The sequence below is a fragment of the Oculina patagonica genome, chromosome 9 (assembly GCF_052425735.1).
Source record: "Oculina patagonica isolate OP01 chromosome 9, crgOcupat, whole genome shotgun sequence".
Taxonomy (NCBI): Eukaryota; Metazoa; Cnidaria; class Anthozoa; order Scleractinia; family Oculinidae; genus Oculina; species Oculina patagonica.
In genome coordinates, this window is record NC_135766.1 from 14,167,445 (window position 1) to 14,184,208 (window position 16,764).

At 37.6% G+C, this 16,764-nt stretch overlaps 1 protein-coding gene across 1 annotated transcript in view; it reads right to left on the bottom strand.

Moving 5' to 3' along the window:
• LOC144666226 (uncharacterized) overlaps window positions 1-15,897 on the bottom strand; it is a 59,055-nt gene extending 43,158 nt beyond the window's left edge. Inside the window, exons 1-13 of the mRNA XM_078527622.1 lie at window positions 15,830-15,897; window positions 15,213-15,568; window positions 13,644-13,808; window positions 12,651-12,761; window positions 11,924-12,043; window positions 11,533-11,629; window positions 10,934-11,152; window positions 10,294-10,670; window positions 9,307-9,474; window positions 9,041-9,151; window positions 8,425-8,541; window positions 8,221-8,311; window positions 7,294-7,668 (exon numbers count right to left, since the gene is read on the bottom strand). Coding sequence (XP_078383748.1) covers window positions 7,294-7,668; window positions 8,221-8,311; window positions 8,425-8,541; window positions 9,041-9,151; window positions 9,307-9,474; window positions 10,294-10,670; window positions 10,934-11,152; window positions 11,533-11,629; window positions 11,924-12,043; window positions 12,651-12,761; window positions 13,644-13,808; window positions 15,213-15,568; window positions 15,830-15,860 — 2,338 coding nt within the window. The 5' untranslated portion in view covers window positions 15,861-15,897. The remainder of the gene's footprint in view (window positions 1-7,293; window positions 7,669-8,220; window positions 8,312-8,424; window positions 8,542-9,040; window positions 9,152-9,306; window positions 9,475-10,293; window positions 10,671-10,933; window positions 11,153-11,532; window positions 11,630-11,923; window positions 12,044-12,650; window positions 12,762-13,643; window positions 13,809-15,212; window positions 15,569-15,829) is intronic.
• Between the last annotated feature and the right edge of the window lie 867 nt (window positions 15,898-16,764).

Consider the following 16,764-nt stretch of genomic DNA (forward strand, 5'->3'; position numbering starts at 1 on the left):
GCCATTATACCCACCTGACGCACCCCCTCCCCCTCCGGCGGCTAATAACAGCGCATTACTTGTGGTATAAACAAAACTCCCACCCCCTCCCCCTGTACCAGCATTGTCCCATACAGACAGTCCAAGCTGAGCTGCTGTCCTGGTAGTTTTTTGTCCTCCGTACACCTCCACTGAGTTTCCTCCTCTCTGTCCCACCACAATATTCAGCACAGTTCCTTTAGTCAGTCTAAACTTGCCCTCAATGAACGCACCCTTGCCGCCATAGTATGTTCCAGGTTTGTATCCAAAGTTGTACTTGTGTGTTCCTCCCCGGGCTCCCCAGGCTTTGATGAGATAGCGAGTGGTTTTTGGAACGGTGAATTTCTGAATTGTTCCAAATCGTCCACTGCGTCCCCTTGTTGTAAATTTCCAAGGAACTAAATAAAAATAAAAACGAATTAATAGCGCGCAAACTGGTTCATAAATTTGTAGCAAATTATATATCTATCTTTCAAGTTTCCACCTAAAGCGAAACATAGATCCTCCTGAATCAAAACGGAACAATGGATTTTGCCCGACAATTTGTTTGTAAAGAAGACCGAAACGACTGAAGGCAACATTCTCCCAGTGTGGACAAGAGTGACTCTGAAATCCAGAGAGCTCGCCATTAACCTTGTGAATCTCGGTTAAAAGGAAAAATCCGGATAGCAAATGATGAAAAAAAGCTTGGCGGTAGGCTATCGATTGTTTATTGGTTGTTGATCTATAGATTCCAGGCAACAGCGGAACGTGAGTAGTGTAGGGAATACATCTAAAGAACCTTTAGACGGAGCCTCTAAGATTCTTCCACTCTTCTACAGCAGAGCAAGTCCTTAATACTCCGTCAATCAAGTAGATTTTGGTTTTACTGATGCCTCCTAATCCGTCATCTAGTGTCATTGTTCCCTTAAGACATGAAATTGGGCTGAATTAATTAAAAAAAATCCCGAGAACACTTTATTAACTGCGCTGCGCAGTTCTTGCTCTGCACGTGGTTTATTTTTTTTTTCGTAGTAGTTTTAGTTTTGTCGGTGACCAGACCCAGACCTCCACTTGGTCAGGCTTCTGGTCACGCGATGTTTTGAAGCTACAAATCAGTTACAAATGGAAAAAATTTCTAAAACTTTTGTCTTTACAAAGAATATTTAATGTGAAATATTCGATTTCAAAGCGTTTGACTCAGGAAAACACTAAATTTCCATGCTTTAAAAAAAGAAATATAATTCAGCGGGCCAGAATCTGTAATAAAATACCATTACGTTGGTGTCAAAGAATGTGCTGACATGACAAGTTTCACTTTCGATCGGCTAGACCTCGAGTCACGCAATGTTTTAAAGTTATTATCAGCTCCCTTTCAAATCTTTGCGAATCCTTTGGTCTTAACTTAAAAAATTAGTGTGAAGTATTTTGAAGCGTTTGAATCAAAGAAAATACTAAAATTTCATGCTTTGAAAGAAAAATACGCTTTAGCGGGGAAGAATTTAAAAAAATTTAAGAATTTACATTACGTTTGTGTCCTGGAAGATCGGCAAGAACCACGCAATGCTCTGAATACTTTAAATCTGCTACAAATGGAAACTAAACAAATCCTCTGCTCTTAACCTAGCATGTTAAGTGTGAAATGTTCGACTTTTTAGCGCTATGTATTTTTGGAGCTGTGTCATCTAGAGGTTTTCTGAAATCTGAAGGAAAACCACTGAGACAAACATGCCCTGACTTGCAAGGTTTACGTCATTGGTAAATTAATTCCCCGGGGAATTCCCATTCAGCAAAAAGCAGCTCCAGTGCTATTCTTAAATTTGATTTAATTATTTGCTCCAATATTCCATTTTCGGAGCGAGTTATTCAACCTTTAAACGGGAATTCAATACAACACTGGATGCTGATTTAAAAGATTTTTTGGTTTCACGAATCAGGATCGTGGGAATTAGCATATAAGAAAAAAATATTAAATTGCGGATGGAACTAGTCAACCGTAAAATGTCACACAAGGTGTTTTCTTACCATTTTGTTTGTCAGGGCAACATTGTTTGACGCAGGTAAAGGGGATAAGGGGGATGCATTTTTTCTTCCCCCCACATGGCTCCCCTAGAGTGGTCACGTGATCAGCGCAGTTTTAAGCTCTAAGAGCTGTTGTTAACCGTGCGAAGCCGGTTCATAATCTGGCCGGTGTTTTTTTGTCGGTAAATCGTTCCAGACCCACGCGGCCCAACTGGCTTCTTGGTCACGGTCACGCAAAATTTGATGTTTACTGGCGATCACTCCGGTTCATAATCTGGTTTAAGGTGGCCCGCGGCTAATTCCGGGAGCGAAGGTGCTATTTTTTAAATCGAATTTTGGGGATGAAAACCGTAACCGATTTCTTTGATTTTTGGTAGTCGTAATAACAAATGTTTAAATTTTATAAATCTTTACCTTTTAAAGCCCAAAGTATACACAATCGCGAGAAATAAGCACTTTATGGAAAACCTTTTTTTCGAAAATATGCGAATATTTTCAAAACGCGAAGATAGATTTTTTTCTAATTAAGATCAATTACTTCAAGTAAGCCTAGGTTTCATATGAGCAAGTTTCAACTAAATCGGCTGGGTAGAAATTGCTGCACGGTTGGCTGTTTATTTTTCGCATAAAAATATTGTAATTGGATATTTTCGCCAGCTATTGCAACAATGCTTAATTAATGCTAAGATCACTTCTGTCATTTGAAAGCTCAATACCTCCTAAAGAAGTGCTGAAAAATCTGAAACGATCGGATATTCTCCGCAAAAGTTATAATCAAATGAAGCATAAGTGGTTTACGGTGCGAAAATTGCAAATTAGAAAAATTCAATCTTTTTCGAATTAAAAAAAATCGACCGATTTTTTTTATTTTAATTTTTAGTATGCAAAAATCCAACATATAAGCAAACGCCCTCATCTAGTTTCGAGCGTGAAGTCTCGATGAAACTCGTCAAATTTGGCTCTTCAAGATAGCTACCTCTCGTCCTTCAGTTAAAAGCGCTTTGGAAACCTCTCAACTAACAGTAAATTATTTAAACGTGCCACATTCTCAAGATTATTTAGCACCTGGAAATGAACGCCCATTTATTTCAAGGTGCTAAAAAATCTTGGGAATGCGGCAAGTTTGAATAATTTACTGGAACACAAGGGTTTCCAAAGCGCTTCAAAATGGAAGACGAGAGGTAGCCATCTTCACGTACTAAATTCGGCGAGTTGAATCCAGTCTACACACACGAAACTAGATAAGGCCGTTTGTGTACATGCTGGATTTTTTCATACTTAAAAATAAAAGAAAAAAAAATCGGTATTTTTTTTTGTAGTTCGAAAAACAATGAATATTTTAAAAAATACACTTTACGCACCGTAAACATCTTGTTTTTATTTGCTTATAACTTTTGCTAGGAGTTTCCGATCTTTTCAGAATTTTCAGCATTGTTTTAGCTGGTATTAAGCTTTCAAATAAATAATGCAATCAAAACATTACACAAGCGTTGTTGTAACAACTGGCAAAAATACACAAGCATAATATTTTAAAGCTAAAATCTAACAGTCAACTGTGCAGCAATTTCTACCCAGCCGATTTCGTTGAAACTTGCTCACATGAATTCTTGGATAATTTGAACGTATTGACAGCAATGAGAAAACAATCTATCTTCGCGTTTAGAAAATATTCGCGTTTTATTAAAAAATAGGTTAATTTAAAAGTGCTTATATTTCGTGTTCACTGTTTTTGTTTGTTCCAAATTCTAAAGCTTTATTAAGTTTAAACATTTGTTTTTTCGACTACCAAAAATCAGAGAAATCGGTTAAGGTTTCCTTGCCCAAAATTCGATTTAAAAAATAGCACCTTCGCTCCCGGAATTAGCCGCGGGCCACCTTAACATGAACACTTTTCTCTCTATTTAGAGTGAAATGTATATTTTTGTGTCATTCGAGTGTTTTACCAGAAGAGCGGACTGAATAATCACATAGCGAAACCATAATTACGATACCAAAGAGCGCTTAATTGGACATGTCCAAGCTATCTAAAACTACCACTACGTCAGATCCATGCCACGAGATCGCTCGCCTGTAGCTATAAATAATCATTCACCTATTTTAAACATATTTACGAATACTCTGCGTTCTGTTTGTGGGATTTGTGTGAAATATTAGTTTTTGTGTTATTCAGGCGTTTGACTTGGGGCGAGTACAAGCCGTACTATTTACCCGGAACGTGGTGAATATTTATAAAAATGACCAGTTTTCTGGATATTCCAATTTTTGTTTTGAGTTTATCTGGGAATCAAAACGAAAATTGCAAGCTCAGCAAGAATATGTCAAGGCACGGGATACACGTCATCGCGCCAGGGGAATTACCTGCTGACTTTGGCAAGCAGGTATACTCTTTTTATCCGTCGGACGACGCGAAACGGAGAAATACAACGCAATGGACCTAGTCTTCTCTTCATTTTGGCGTGAAATGTACTTCTTTTGAATGCCATTCATGAACTGGTTTGGGTTAATTTTATTGAACATTCGGAATAAAATAAATATTTGCATGCGTAGGCAGAAATTTATCTGGCCAGGCATGTGGTTTAAAGCAAGAGATGACGTGGTGAAGGAAATTCATGTCACGCACACTCCGTGACTCACGCAACACGGCTTGTGGTTTCTCGTGTGAATGCTTTATTAAAGAACTTTTACTGCATGGCGCCGTTCCTTTTTAGCCAAAGAACTGAAAGAGGTGTTCAGACATTAACCGCACGGTTACAAACTGCCTGAAGTTTCTTGTTTTAATTTATTCCACCACACCCAAGATATCGCGCGTTTTAGTCATAAGCCACACCTCCATAATGACATCATCCAAAATTTATTTATTCGTGCTGCTAACTTTTAGTGGATGACTGCTAAAAAATTCTGCTGGCCTACACAACTCACGCGTTCATGCCATTGTTAGTTTTCCGTTTTTTCGACTTTTTTGCTTGTTTACAAGCAAAAGGAAGGAGAATAGCGGTTAAGTTGGGTTATCTCGAACCACATTCTTGTTAACTCTCAAGGGACTGTTTTAATTTCTCAAGGGAATACTTTCCGCTGTGGGTGATCAAAGCGCGTGACTTGTAAAGAGTCACTCTATAGTTGTGCTTCAGCACTTCCGTTCTTGTAGAAAAAACGTGACTTGTCAAATTTACAAACGTTATATAGCAATTAAAAACGTGAGTAGCCCAAATCTTACGTGACATAACCAATTAAGAATGTGAGGGGTTCAGCGCTCGAAGGCAGAGAAGTTTAAAAACATTAACAACGCAAATTTGCTTTGGTACAAGTCTTTCACACACTAAAACGTTGCTAATAGTTAACCAAAGGGAACTAATTTCGTGACAATTGATTATTTCTGCTGAGTTGCACAATTTAGAATTGCAACATTCAATGCAGGTGTGAAGTGATATTTACAAGCTTTTTTTGTAGCCTGTTGTGAAATTACTTCCGGTGGAAGCAGTTAACACTAAAAGTCTTTGCTTCTGTTCAGAAAGTTAATGCATCGCCATTAGACAAAAAACAGCAACTGTTTTACTGGAAATGTAGTCGTTAGAAATAGCATGTGTAGCCGTAAGGTAAAGAATAACGCGAGGAGAAGAGGCTTTTGGTAATATCCAAACGAAAATTTACTTCTCAATGTGGGGTTAAGATTGCGTGACGAGACAAAAGGTAACTCTGTCGTGCGTAACCTTTATCGGGAACCCTGCATTAAGCCGAGTAGAAATCTTTCTAACTCGAAAGGAAACAACTATTTCGATTAAAGGCAAGCGTCAAAGTTTACCATTTTTTAACCAAGCCAAAGTATATGAGTCGCAAAGCGCCCAGCCGTCGCGACTGACAAATAGAGCATTTCCTCCGCGAAAATAAAAAAAATGCTTGAACTGAAAGACGTTTGAATTCTTCCATGATATGTTCGAACAACAATGCCCAGGATAAACCTTCTACTCATACTAACTTCATGCAAAAAAGTCGATATCTCGAAGAGATCTTTGATTGTGGACAAACTTCCCTGCGAGGGACAAACTTTCAACTCGTGTCACAAAAAAGTTATGAAATATCAAAGTTTTTATCATTACCAGAGCATTTCTATCCATCTCCTTCAAATCCAGCTTTACAAGAGCACTTGTAAGATCCTTTGGTATTTTGGCACACAGCATTAGCATCGCAGCCATGGGATTTGGTGGTACACTCGTCTATATCTAAAATCAAAATATTCCTACTGAAACGATTTTCAAGAAAACTGTTGATTTTTTGGCCTCATTTTTTTTGAGTTGTAAGTAACTGAAAATGGTTCAGTTCAAAATCAAACAAAATTCGAAAGACGAATTTGTAACTAATAGTTACCAGTGCATTTCTTTCCATCTCCAGTATATGCAGATTTACACGAGCACTTGTAAGATCCTTTGGTATTGTGACACACAGCATTCACATCACAGCTATGGGAGTTAGTAGAGCACTCGTTTATATCTTAAACAAAAATATTAGTCATTAGACGTGCGTTGAGACGAAATGGTAGGGTACGATACCCTGCTTATAGTTTTCGCAGTTATCCCATTCTGTCTACATGCTGAAGCGGTTAACATTCTCAGAGAACATTTGATAGTTACCAGTGCAGCTCTTTCCATCTCCAGTATATCCTTCTTTGCAGGTGCAGTTATGGCCTCCCTTGGTGTTATTACAAACAGCATTCACATCACAGCTGTGCGAGTTGGTTTTGCATTCGTCTACATCTATAAAAAGGAAAAGAAAATTAGTTGAGATCGGTACCAATAAAATGTAGAATCGATCAGGATAACTTGTAATATTAATTTTAGTTGGACAAAAAATCGAGTACCAGAATAATAACATATTAAAATATTATAATTAGTTACCAAAACATTTCCTTCCATTTCCATAAAATCCAGCTTTACAAGTACAGTTGTATGATCCCATAATATTCTGACAGATGGCGTTAACATCACAGCTGTGGTGGTTGGTTACACACTCGTCTATAACTAAAAAGTAAAACGCATGTTAGCTTGCTGTACACATCAATAATACTGATTTCCCTTATCATAACAATTAAAAATAACTGTGACAACAGGGTCCAATTCGCTACAATGAGCCCAATGCAGCTAACGTCACGTCACATGGTACAAAATCCACTTTGTTGCATGAAGAGCAAGATTCGCACTGGAACATCCAAAGCTAAAAAAGTCACGATTGGCTAAGCTTTCCGTAAAGATAATAGGCAGTTTATTAGATTGAATGTTTTACCTTTAAAACAAGTAAAGTTATAGCAGCGGTTGCACGGCACGTCATCCCAAGCGTACCCTTGTTTGGCTCCAAGAGTGTGCACACAGTCTTCGTTTTTGCCACTGTTTGGTTGCTTTGACGCCCAGAACCTAAAGCTACTAATCTCCCTGTTTGTCCACACAAATGAGCCTTCCACGCTGCGATCATTCAGTCCTATCCAAGACTTTTCTCCGTTATGACGGTGCTGAATGTAGACATTTTCTTCTTGGTTATGAACGGTCACCAGATGAGAACCCATAGTTGAACAGTTTGACACAGCTGCCAACCATGAAGCACACACAGAACTTGTGAAGTAACAGTAACCATTGAAATAGCCCCATCCAGGCTGACATATCTCTGCATGTGTAAACAAAATGTAGTTTATCTTAACTAGGGAAATAAAGATTATAATATTCATTTTTTAAAGAGGATGGCGAATTAAATGAGCCTGCGAACAGTCATGGACAGGCAGCGTGGACACTGATGTGGAGACATAGGGTGCCAGTTGGCACGAGGTGGATAGGTAACAAGTAACAGGGAAGCGTTGATTTACAAATATATTTTAGCTGTGTGATATAAATGACTGCTTTTATTGGCCTGGTTTTGATTGTCCTCGAGAAAAGTGATCTTGTAATGTAAATAACAGTTAGGCGTTATTTTCTATCTAAATAATAATTTCTGATTTCTCGAAATCGACCTAACCGACTCCGCCCATACTACTAGCTTATTTTGATTATAATGGAGATAATTGTTGAGTCGGATTGAGTCTTTTCTCTCTGTTTTTTTTTGGTAATTGCAGCTATGATTTGATAGTTTAAAAATGGGTTTCATCTAATTTGCTCAAATTTATATGAAAGAACTAGATTATTAATTCAATTGCTCGCATAATGTAAAATAATTAACTCCTACCTGACAATACGGTGTAAGTAATGGAGAGAGGGTCGTATTTCGCCTCAAATAATTCTTTGAAACATACACGAAAGCCGGTCTTGTTAATATACTGTAAAATGAAAAGGTTTAACGAGGGATTAGAAATAGGATGACGCAAACCGCAAAGAGAATTGTTGTCGTTACGTTTAGAATTATAGGCGGAAACAAAGTTATTTATCCTACCTCTATCCAAGCAGTTATTCCATTATGAACTGGACTTAGATTTCCTCCTTTTGATGAATGATCAGCAGACACAAACACGTATGGGGTTCCGTTGTAAAAATTGGCAAAGTTAACGTCCTTTAGATAGAAGGAAGAAGGATGGTTAGTACTCTACAACATAAAGATGAAATGATTCTTGGTAGCTTGTATGTTTCTACCAACCTTTTTTCTCTACAATAGAGCAAAAATGAAAATTATGTAATCTGATTGGCTAGGTTGCTTTAGGTCTATCAATCATTAAACAGGTTTAATTTTCTCAAAAAAAAAAATCATCATAAAATTTTCCCGGTTCAGATTAGATTAATTGTAGTATTCATCCGCAGTTAAACTGCATGAGATAATTTCTTTCAGACTGAATATCAGATTCGCACTTCTTCGTTTATTTGGAAAGCTTATAGCTTTGGTCACTTTATTATCGTCAGACTACACCGTAGAGTACAAAGATAACTAATTAATGTATGATATGGCAAGAAACTGGTGTAAATGCACCCAAATTAAATTTATCGGGACCTGGTCTTGTTTAAAACTTCCTTAATGTATAAATAGAACATAAAATGAGAGTCAGTTGGGAACTAACCTTGCAGAAGGCGTTATTATGGTCCCCAGGAGGAGGTTTATTGTTCACAAAATAAATAGAGTTGTGTTCAGAAAAGGGAGGCTTGTGAAGATACGTGAACGCTAACCAGTTCTAATAAAAAAATACATGTTAGCGAGTTAAAAAACTATTTTTTTAACACAGGCCTGACAGAAATTGTAAGTGAAAGAGTGCTTCGAGCACATCATATTTATAAATTAAGGGAAACAAAGCAGATCGTATATTAGTCACATGTGTTAGACACTTACAACAGAAATATCTTGGTGGGATCCTGCGTAGTTTTGTAATTCTCTTAAACAAACTTTACAGGACGATTGCGTGACATCTTCAATCCAAACACTGGCAGCGTCACGCTTTAGTCCGGAATGGTGGTGCTCAGCAGTCACAAACACTGAAGGCTTAACTTTAAACCTTCCCTGTAAAGGCACAAAGACACAAGAACTGATTTTCCAACATACTTATTCAAAAAACTGTAAAACATAAATTATATCCATTTTTTTAGAGAAATTCTGTTCCAAGATATAAATTAAGCCTTTTCTTTTGTGCCCTCGCTACCGTGAAAGAAAAGAATCATTAAGTTATCTCAAGCAGTCTCGTGCAGTGCGTTTTCAAGCATTGTACGAAAGAAGTGGTGCAGTGTAAATGACGTTTTTATTGAATTTAAAATATAAAACAGTTTTTATTTGTTTGCGAGCGGTGAGCAGGGGGGTGGGGATCAGGGGTGGCGCAGTGATGAGAGCGCTCGCCTCCCACCAATGTGGCCCGGGTTCGATTCCGGCCCGGCCATACGTGGGTTGAGTTTGTTGTTGGTTCTCGTCCTGGCTCCGAGGATTTTTCTCCGGGTTCTCCGGTTTTCCTCCCTCCACAAAAACCAACACTCCAAATTCCAATTCGACCTTGGTTGCACGTACCATCTTAACGAGCTCCTGGAGCTCTTTCGTCACGTAGGTAAATAAATTACCAAAAAAATTACCAAAATCACGTTTTGTTGTGTGACTTTACAAGCCATGCCAAGCCAAGCCAGGCAAGGCAAGCTAGGCCAGCCAAACTAGTCAAGTCAAGTCAGTCAGTCAGTCAGTCAGTCAGTCAGTCAGTCAGTCAGTCAGTCAGTCAGTCAGTCAGTCAGTCAGTCAGTCAGTCGTCAGTCAGTCAGTCAGTCAGTCAGTCAGTCAGTCAGGTAAACAATCATTCAACTTATGGATCAGACTCACAACGTAACAAAAACTGACACTTACTGATGGGAAGTTCACAGCTGTACAAGTCGTTCCAGTCCACCACTGTGACATGCGCACTTTTCCAGTAACACCACCTATCGGAGCCCCTTGGTACGACATCCAATCAATTGTCACGTTAGCATGGGACTTTCGCTCATTAAAGCCTGCCGCCATCACACACGCAGTGAATTGATCATAATTCACATTTTCAACCCAAGACACAGCGGCATCATGAACATATGATCTGTCACTGGTGTCGATATGATTGACAGTGATCTGCACTTCAATGGGTTTGTCGGGATAGAACACGTATGGTTTGAATCGAATTACTTCACAATGAGAGTACCCCAGTGATGGAATATGTGGCATGTGACGGCGACCTCGCTGGAATGGAAATCCTAAAAAGCCAAAAAACAATAAGAAGTTTGCATATGCAAGCATTTGTGATTTCTCCACTCCTCTTTTTCGAAACTTGATGTACTCCTTCAACAGAAAATTAAGCACGATTGTCGTTTTTTTTTGTATTGCCTTGCACAGCTCAATATTCATTCTTAATTTAAACAACCTCAAAGAACAATAAAAAGAACAAGATGCACTTTGTTTGTTAATTTGTTTGTTTGTTTTATAGCACGTAAAGTGCATCAAAAGAAACATTCCTCACCTTCACAGCTACCAGGATGTTGCACGGTGAAGTTAAGTTGTTGTAGACACATTTCCTGTTTATACCAACACCCATTGTCGTATGTTGTGCCATTTGACGAGCAGACGGGTTCGTGGTAGGATGGACAACTGTCCACGCACACGCAGCGAGCATCATGAGGACCAAAAGCCTTACACAAACCATGATAATGGCATGTCACGTCTAGGCAGGGATCCAGGTCTGAAATGAAGGGAAAAAAGGTTTAGTTTATTCGTTGTCAATAGTTAAAAGCCAGTGTTATTTTATATTTTTTCCACTGTATTTTTTCAATGTGTTGTATTACTGTATGCCATTGTATTACTCTATGCCAAAACAAAAAAAAATAACAATTAGGGGAAACAATAAGTAAAATTGCTTTCGAAACACTGCTAAGGGTATTTTCAAACTTTGTTTTAGAAATCTGATTTGATAGACGTGGCTTTTATTCAAGGGCTTGAATTTATTCCAACGTGGCCCCCATACAACAAATAACTGCATGGTGGAGCGTGAACAGATTAATTTTCGATTTCCTATCGTCTCTATCTGTAAATTTCTATAAGTTGTCTTTACTTATAACCTACCTCCTATCACCATATAATCGACTGTAATGGTGTCCTTATTTTTGGCTTTACTGTTGTAGTTTCTCACGCAAACTTTCATATCTTTTGTGGAAGTGTGCTATTAAGAAAATGTGTTAGATACCTCAGTAAGATCATACCATAGATCGAAATAAAAAAAACAATTTTCTGGCAGAAAATCTGGTCCACCACAAAGTTTATTTTTGAGGTCTCGAAGGCGTATTAAGTATACGTTTTCATTGAATGATTAACTTCCAACTAAAGTAATTTTTGTGAACAAAAGATTCACTATAGTGAACTTTACTTTAAATAGCATACATTGGCGGGAGTTGGAATAGGGACATTATAAACCTCTTCTGGTCATGCTCTCCTGAATGAATATTATTGTGCTTACCTCAATCCACGCTGTAACAGCATTGCATTGAGACGAAAAAGAGTAGTTATTCTTGTAACTGTACTTTGGAGTCACTACCACCACAGGAGGAGCAAAAAACGGATCTGTGAAGTTTATTGTCTGAAATGAGAGGTTGTATCTGTTAGAATGCTTACTGATGATACCTGATAAATTTCAAGCTGATTCAGACCTGTTTAGGGGCAGCAACCAGGCGCAATTTTTCGTTTTACTCACATTTTTCAACGATTTTAGGAATCTAAAAATTTCAATAGAACCCTTTTCTCCACAGGAATTAAGTTTTTGGAGTGAATTCTCAGCTTCCCTGTTTTTGTTTTCAACAGTTGAAATTGTTGCTTAATAGCTGTTCGCCAAATTAATTATCTTCATCCAAACAAACAGACAAGTAAACAAACAAAAAACAAACAATGAAAGATATAAACAACCAAAAAAATAGCGCACATAAGTTGGAGTAAGGTTAACTTTGTCATATGGGTTCAATCGTATCAGGTAACCATGTAAAAAAGAGCAATTTTGGCGGGGAAAAAATTGGTTGCTGTCGCCATCAGCAACATGTTCTTGCCCAAAATAAGTGGTGAAAATGAGAAATTCTTGAAAGTTTGATGAGCTAATACTTAAACATCATAGATAAAAATGAATAATTTGCGTTAAAATATCTAAATTAAACCTACAAACGATATCCATTTGTTGTCTATGTAAAATATCTTACTTGGCAGAAAGCGTAGTTATCTTGATGAGATAGCGCGGCAGTGTTATTAAACATAGCACTGTTGGTCAAGGTAAAGTTTTCAAGCCTTAGATCGGTAAATGCCAACCAGTTCTGCAAAATGAATGAGTGAATAAGCCAGCGAGTGAGTGAGTGATTGAGTAAATGGATGGATGGATGAATAATTCGTGCACTAGTAGATATATAAGGCTTGAATTAGAATTTACTTATTATTTCAATAGTATAGTACTAAAAGGATCTGAGTGATCTGAAAAAAAGTTATTAACACAAGACTGAAAAACGTAGATTAAATTTCTTCTCCATATGTTAAGCACACAACACAAGCTTTTTAGCCATAATCATCAAGATTTAGTGCTTTTAAAAACACCCGTAATCTAAGGAACTTAAACATCGCACCTAAGATGTTGGGTTGGGTGGAGGGGGATGGCTGGGTGGATTCCAAGCCAATCTCTTGCGGCCTTTTTTTTAATTTTGAAAATATAATTTACCCTATGGCGCAGAGTAGAAATGGGAATTTTGATGTGGCATCTGTATATCCACAACTTATTTCATATTTTTGTTATGGCAAAGGCATTTGACTTGTAGGTTTAGCCGAATTTGAACGTCTTTGACACAATCCTTTGCTCAAATATGTTTTCTTTGACAGCAAAATTGCAGAAGATTTTTTTTTACATCGTGTTAGCATTCGATTCATTTTGTGTTTTGACGTATTGAGTCCAATGAGGTCATAAACAACACAAACTTAGTCAGCTTAAAAAATTCTAAAGCAGGTGAAAGGCTATCTACTTAATGCAAAAAAAAAAAAATGTTCACTTATTTGAACGAATCCTAGGGGTGGTTCCAAAAATTAAACCAACTCAATTTCCCTTGAACGACAACGGAAGAAGTAATTTGTGTTGGGTTAAGAAGCCATTTAGGCTCCAATTCAGAGTAGTGTACTACAGAAAACTAAACAGCACAATTCAATTCACTTACTATTTTTATGTTTTTATGAGTTCCGTCGAGAATCTTGGTTTCCCTGAGACAAATTTTGAAGCTGTCTTTGTGCAACGTCTCCACCCATACGGCCATTGCATCCTGGGGTCTCTTGGGAAATTGATGACTGGCAGTTACAAATATGCTTGGAGGAATCTTGAAACGCTGAAACATTAGTAGTAATTTAATAAAGAAAAGCAAAAAAAAGGTCCACGAATGAATTGCATTAAAATAACAACAACAAAAGTGTACTTCCAAAGTGCACTCCACATAAAGTTGTATGAGAAAATTAAAAAAAAGTGCTCGTCTCAGATTTGTTCTTTATGCCAGTACAAAGGTGAAAAATATCCATGAAAGGAAGGTAGAAAAAGAAATATGAAGGAAGAGAAAAAACAACCACTGAAATACCAAGATGAAAAAAGAAACAATAAAAACGAGATAAACAAACAAACTAAGAAGTAAAGAAAACTAGATGCTACACAAAGAGAAGGGCAGAAGACAAAAAAAAACAAAGAAGCAAAAAAGCAAAAAAGAAAGTCAATGATTTGAAAAAAAAAAAACAAGAAAAAAGAAAGAAATAACAAAGCAACAAGAGGTGAAGAAATAAAGTAAGTAAATAAAGCAGAACGAAAGGAAGAAAAGTAGGCTAGAAAACATGAAGGGAGGAATGCAGGAAGGGAAGAAGGCAAGAAGGAAAGAAGGAAAGAAGGAAGAAGGAAAGGAAGGCAAGAAGGCAAGAAGGCAAGAAGGCAAGAAGGCAAGAAGGCAAGAAGGCAAGAAGGCAAGATGGCAAGAAGGCAAAAAGGCAAGAAGGCAAGAAGGCAAGAAGGCAAGAAGGCAAGAAGGCAAGAAGGCAAGAAGGCAAGAAGGCAAAAAAACAAGATGGCGAGAAATGCAGGGAGCTAGAGAGAAAGAAAGAAAGAAAGAAAGAAGGATGGAAATTAAAATGAAGGGAAGAAAGAAAGAAAGAAAGAAAAAGGAAGAAAGAAAGAGAATGAAAGGAAGGTAATACAAGTGAACGAATGAAAGAGAGAAAGAAAGTAAGAAAGAAAGAAAGAAAGAAAGAAAGAAAGAAAGAAAGAAAGAAAGAAAGAAAACATAAATGAATGAATGAATGAATGAATGAATGAATGAATGAATGAATGAATGAATGAATGAACGAATGAATGAATGAATGGAAAAAGGGAAGAAAAAATTAAATAAGTATGAAAGGAAAGCAAAAAAACGAAGAAAGATTGACAGAGTGAATGGAAGTTAGGGGAATAAAGTAGTAAGAGAAGAAAAAAAAAGGAAAGAATGTAGGAATTAAATATTAAAATAGGGAAAGGTAGAAAGCACAAAATAAAGTAAATGGCAGTAAATGAAATAGAAGAAAGAAAAATTGGATTGAATTATGTAGGTTGCTTATGTTTATACTATATCACATTTTATCGTTTTTTTCCAAAAACAATATATTCCTAATTTATTTCTTAACTTGGTTCAGTTTTTTTTTGTGTGTTTTATTTGTACTTGGCAGTTATTATATAACGTCGAAAAAATAAGCGAACATTATACGTATCATCGTCTAACCTGTTTAAATACGATCCTTTTACACTTCGTTCCAACAGTCCAAGGGTTTAAGGAGGCAGTTCCTAGCTGGGAACCAGGAGGACCAGTTTTCAAAGCAATCCAGTTCACTTCTATTGTGCCATTTGATCCTTGTCCATACTCCACAACGCAGACGGTGAACCCATTTGCCGTAACATCCTCCACCCAGATTGCAGCGCCACTGCGAGGAGTTGGACTCGTCAGAGTGTGGCTCACTGAGGTGAAAACTTTGACTTGTTGTCCGCCATAGAAGGGATATTGGAAGGAAATCTTCTTACAAGCAAACAGGCCGGGTGTAGTGGTGGTGACATTGTCTTTTCCAGCCTTGAAACTCAGCGCTGGAATAAACAAAAAAAATATGATTCATGTAAGATGATAACTGTTAACAGCTCTCAAATTTTACAATGTACAAACGAAGAGAAACAGAGAAACCTATTTTGAACACCATTTTGTATTTGGGTGCTTTCCCTTCTTCTTATCACAGCTAGGACACAAAGAAATGTGTGCACTTCCCAAGTCAAAATCGAAACCTTCGCAGTTACCCATTGAAAACGAAAAACAGCGAGGGAAAAGACATCTGAAGCGTTAATGCTACAAACCTTGACTGGCTTGAGCAATAACAGCAACCATAAACAAAATTAAGAACACAGGCCTTTGCGGGAGATGACGCTCGGAGGACATCTTGCTAAAAGTGAACTTAAACTGTATTTGGATGATATATAAAAACCCACGTCACCGTAACACGTTAATACGTGCTTAAAACGCGAAAAGAATTGTTTATTCAAGGGGATATGGGGCGGAGCTGGTGGGATGGGGGGGGGGGGAAGCAGCAAGCGTCTCCAACAACATTTACCTTCAAGATGTGTTGTACAAATGTAAGAGTACAAGCGTAGTTATAAGGAACAGTCCCCCTCCCTCCACCCCAAGCTAAGACAACATCACTTAAACGCTGTTGACAAACGGCGGTGTGTTTGTTGTGTTTTGTTGAGAGCATTTTTATTTTGGAACTTTTAGCTTATTTTTTTCATTGGACACTTTTTTGCTTCGTGGTCAGTTTTCGATTTCTAATTAGGTTTTCAGAGGTAGTCTGCCTGAAAGAATTGCGACAAATAACGAAAAAAATTATTTCCTGAACAGGGGGTGTTCGTGTAAAGTCGTGTAATACTCTAAGGAGGCTCCAATATTTTCCTTAAAAATATTCAGTCCCGCAATAAAATGTTTAAACGATGAAACGTTTCGCTCTCAATTGATTCACAAAATGATAACTGCAAACGAAAATTTGTTAAAGCAAATAAATAACAAATTTTACAAGGGAATTTCTTTCTCTTATTCGCTCGCTTCCTATCATGGCTTACTCGCATTTTTCTAAAAAAATGAAACCTTAGCAGTTTCGCTCTGAAACGAAAACCAGCGAGAAGCGAAACAAATTAGAAGCGTTAAATAGTTTGACATACCTTGACTGGCTTGAGAAACAACAAAGACCATGAAGAAAATTAAGAACACGGACCTTAGCGGGAGATGACGCTCGGAGGAC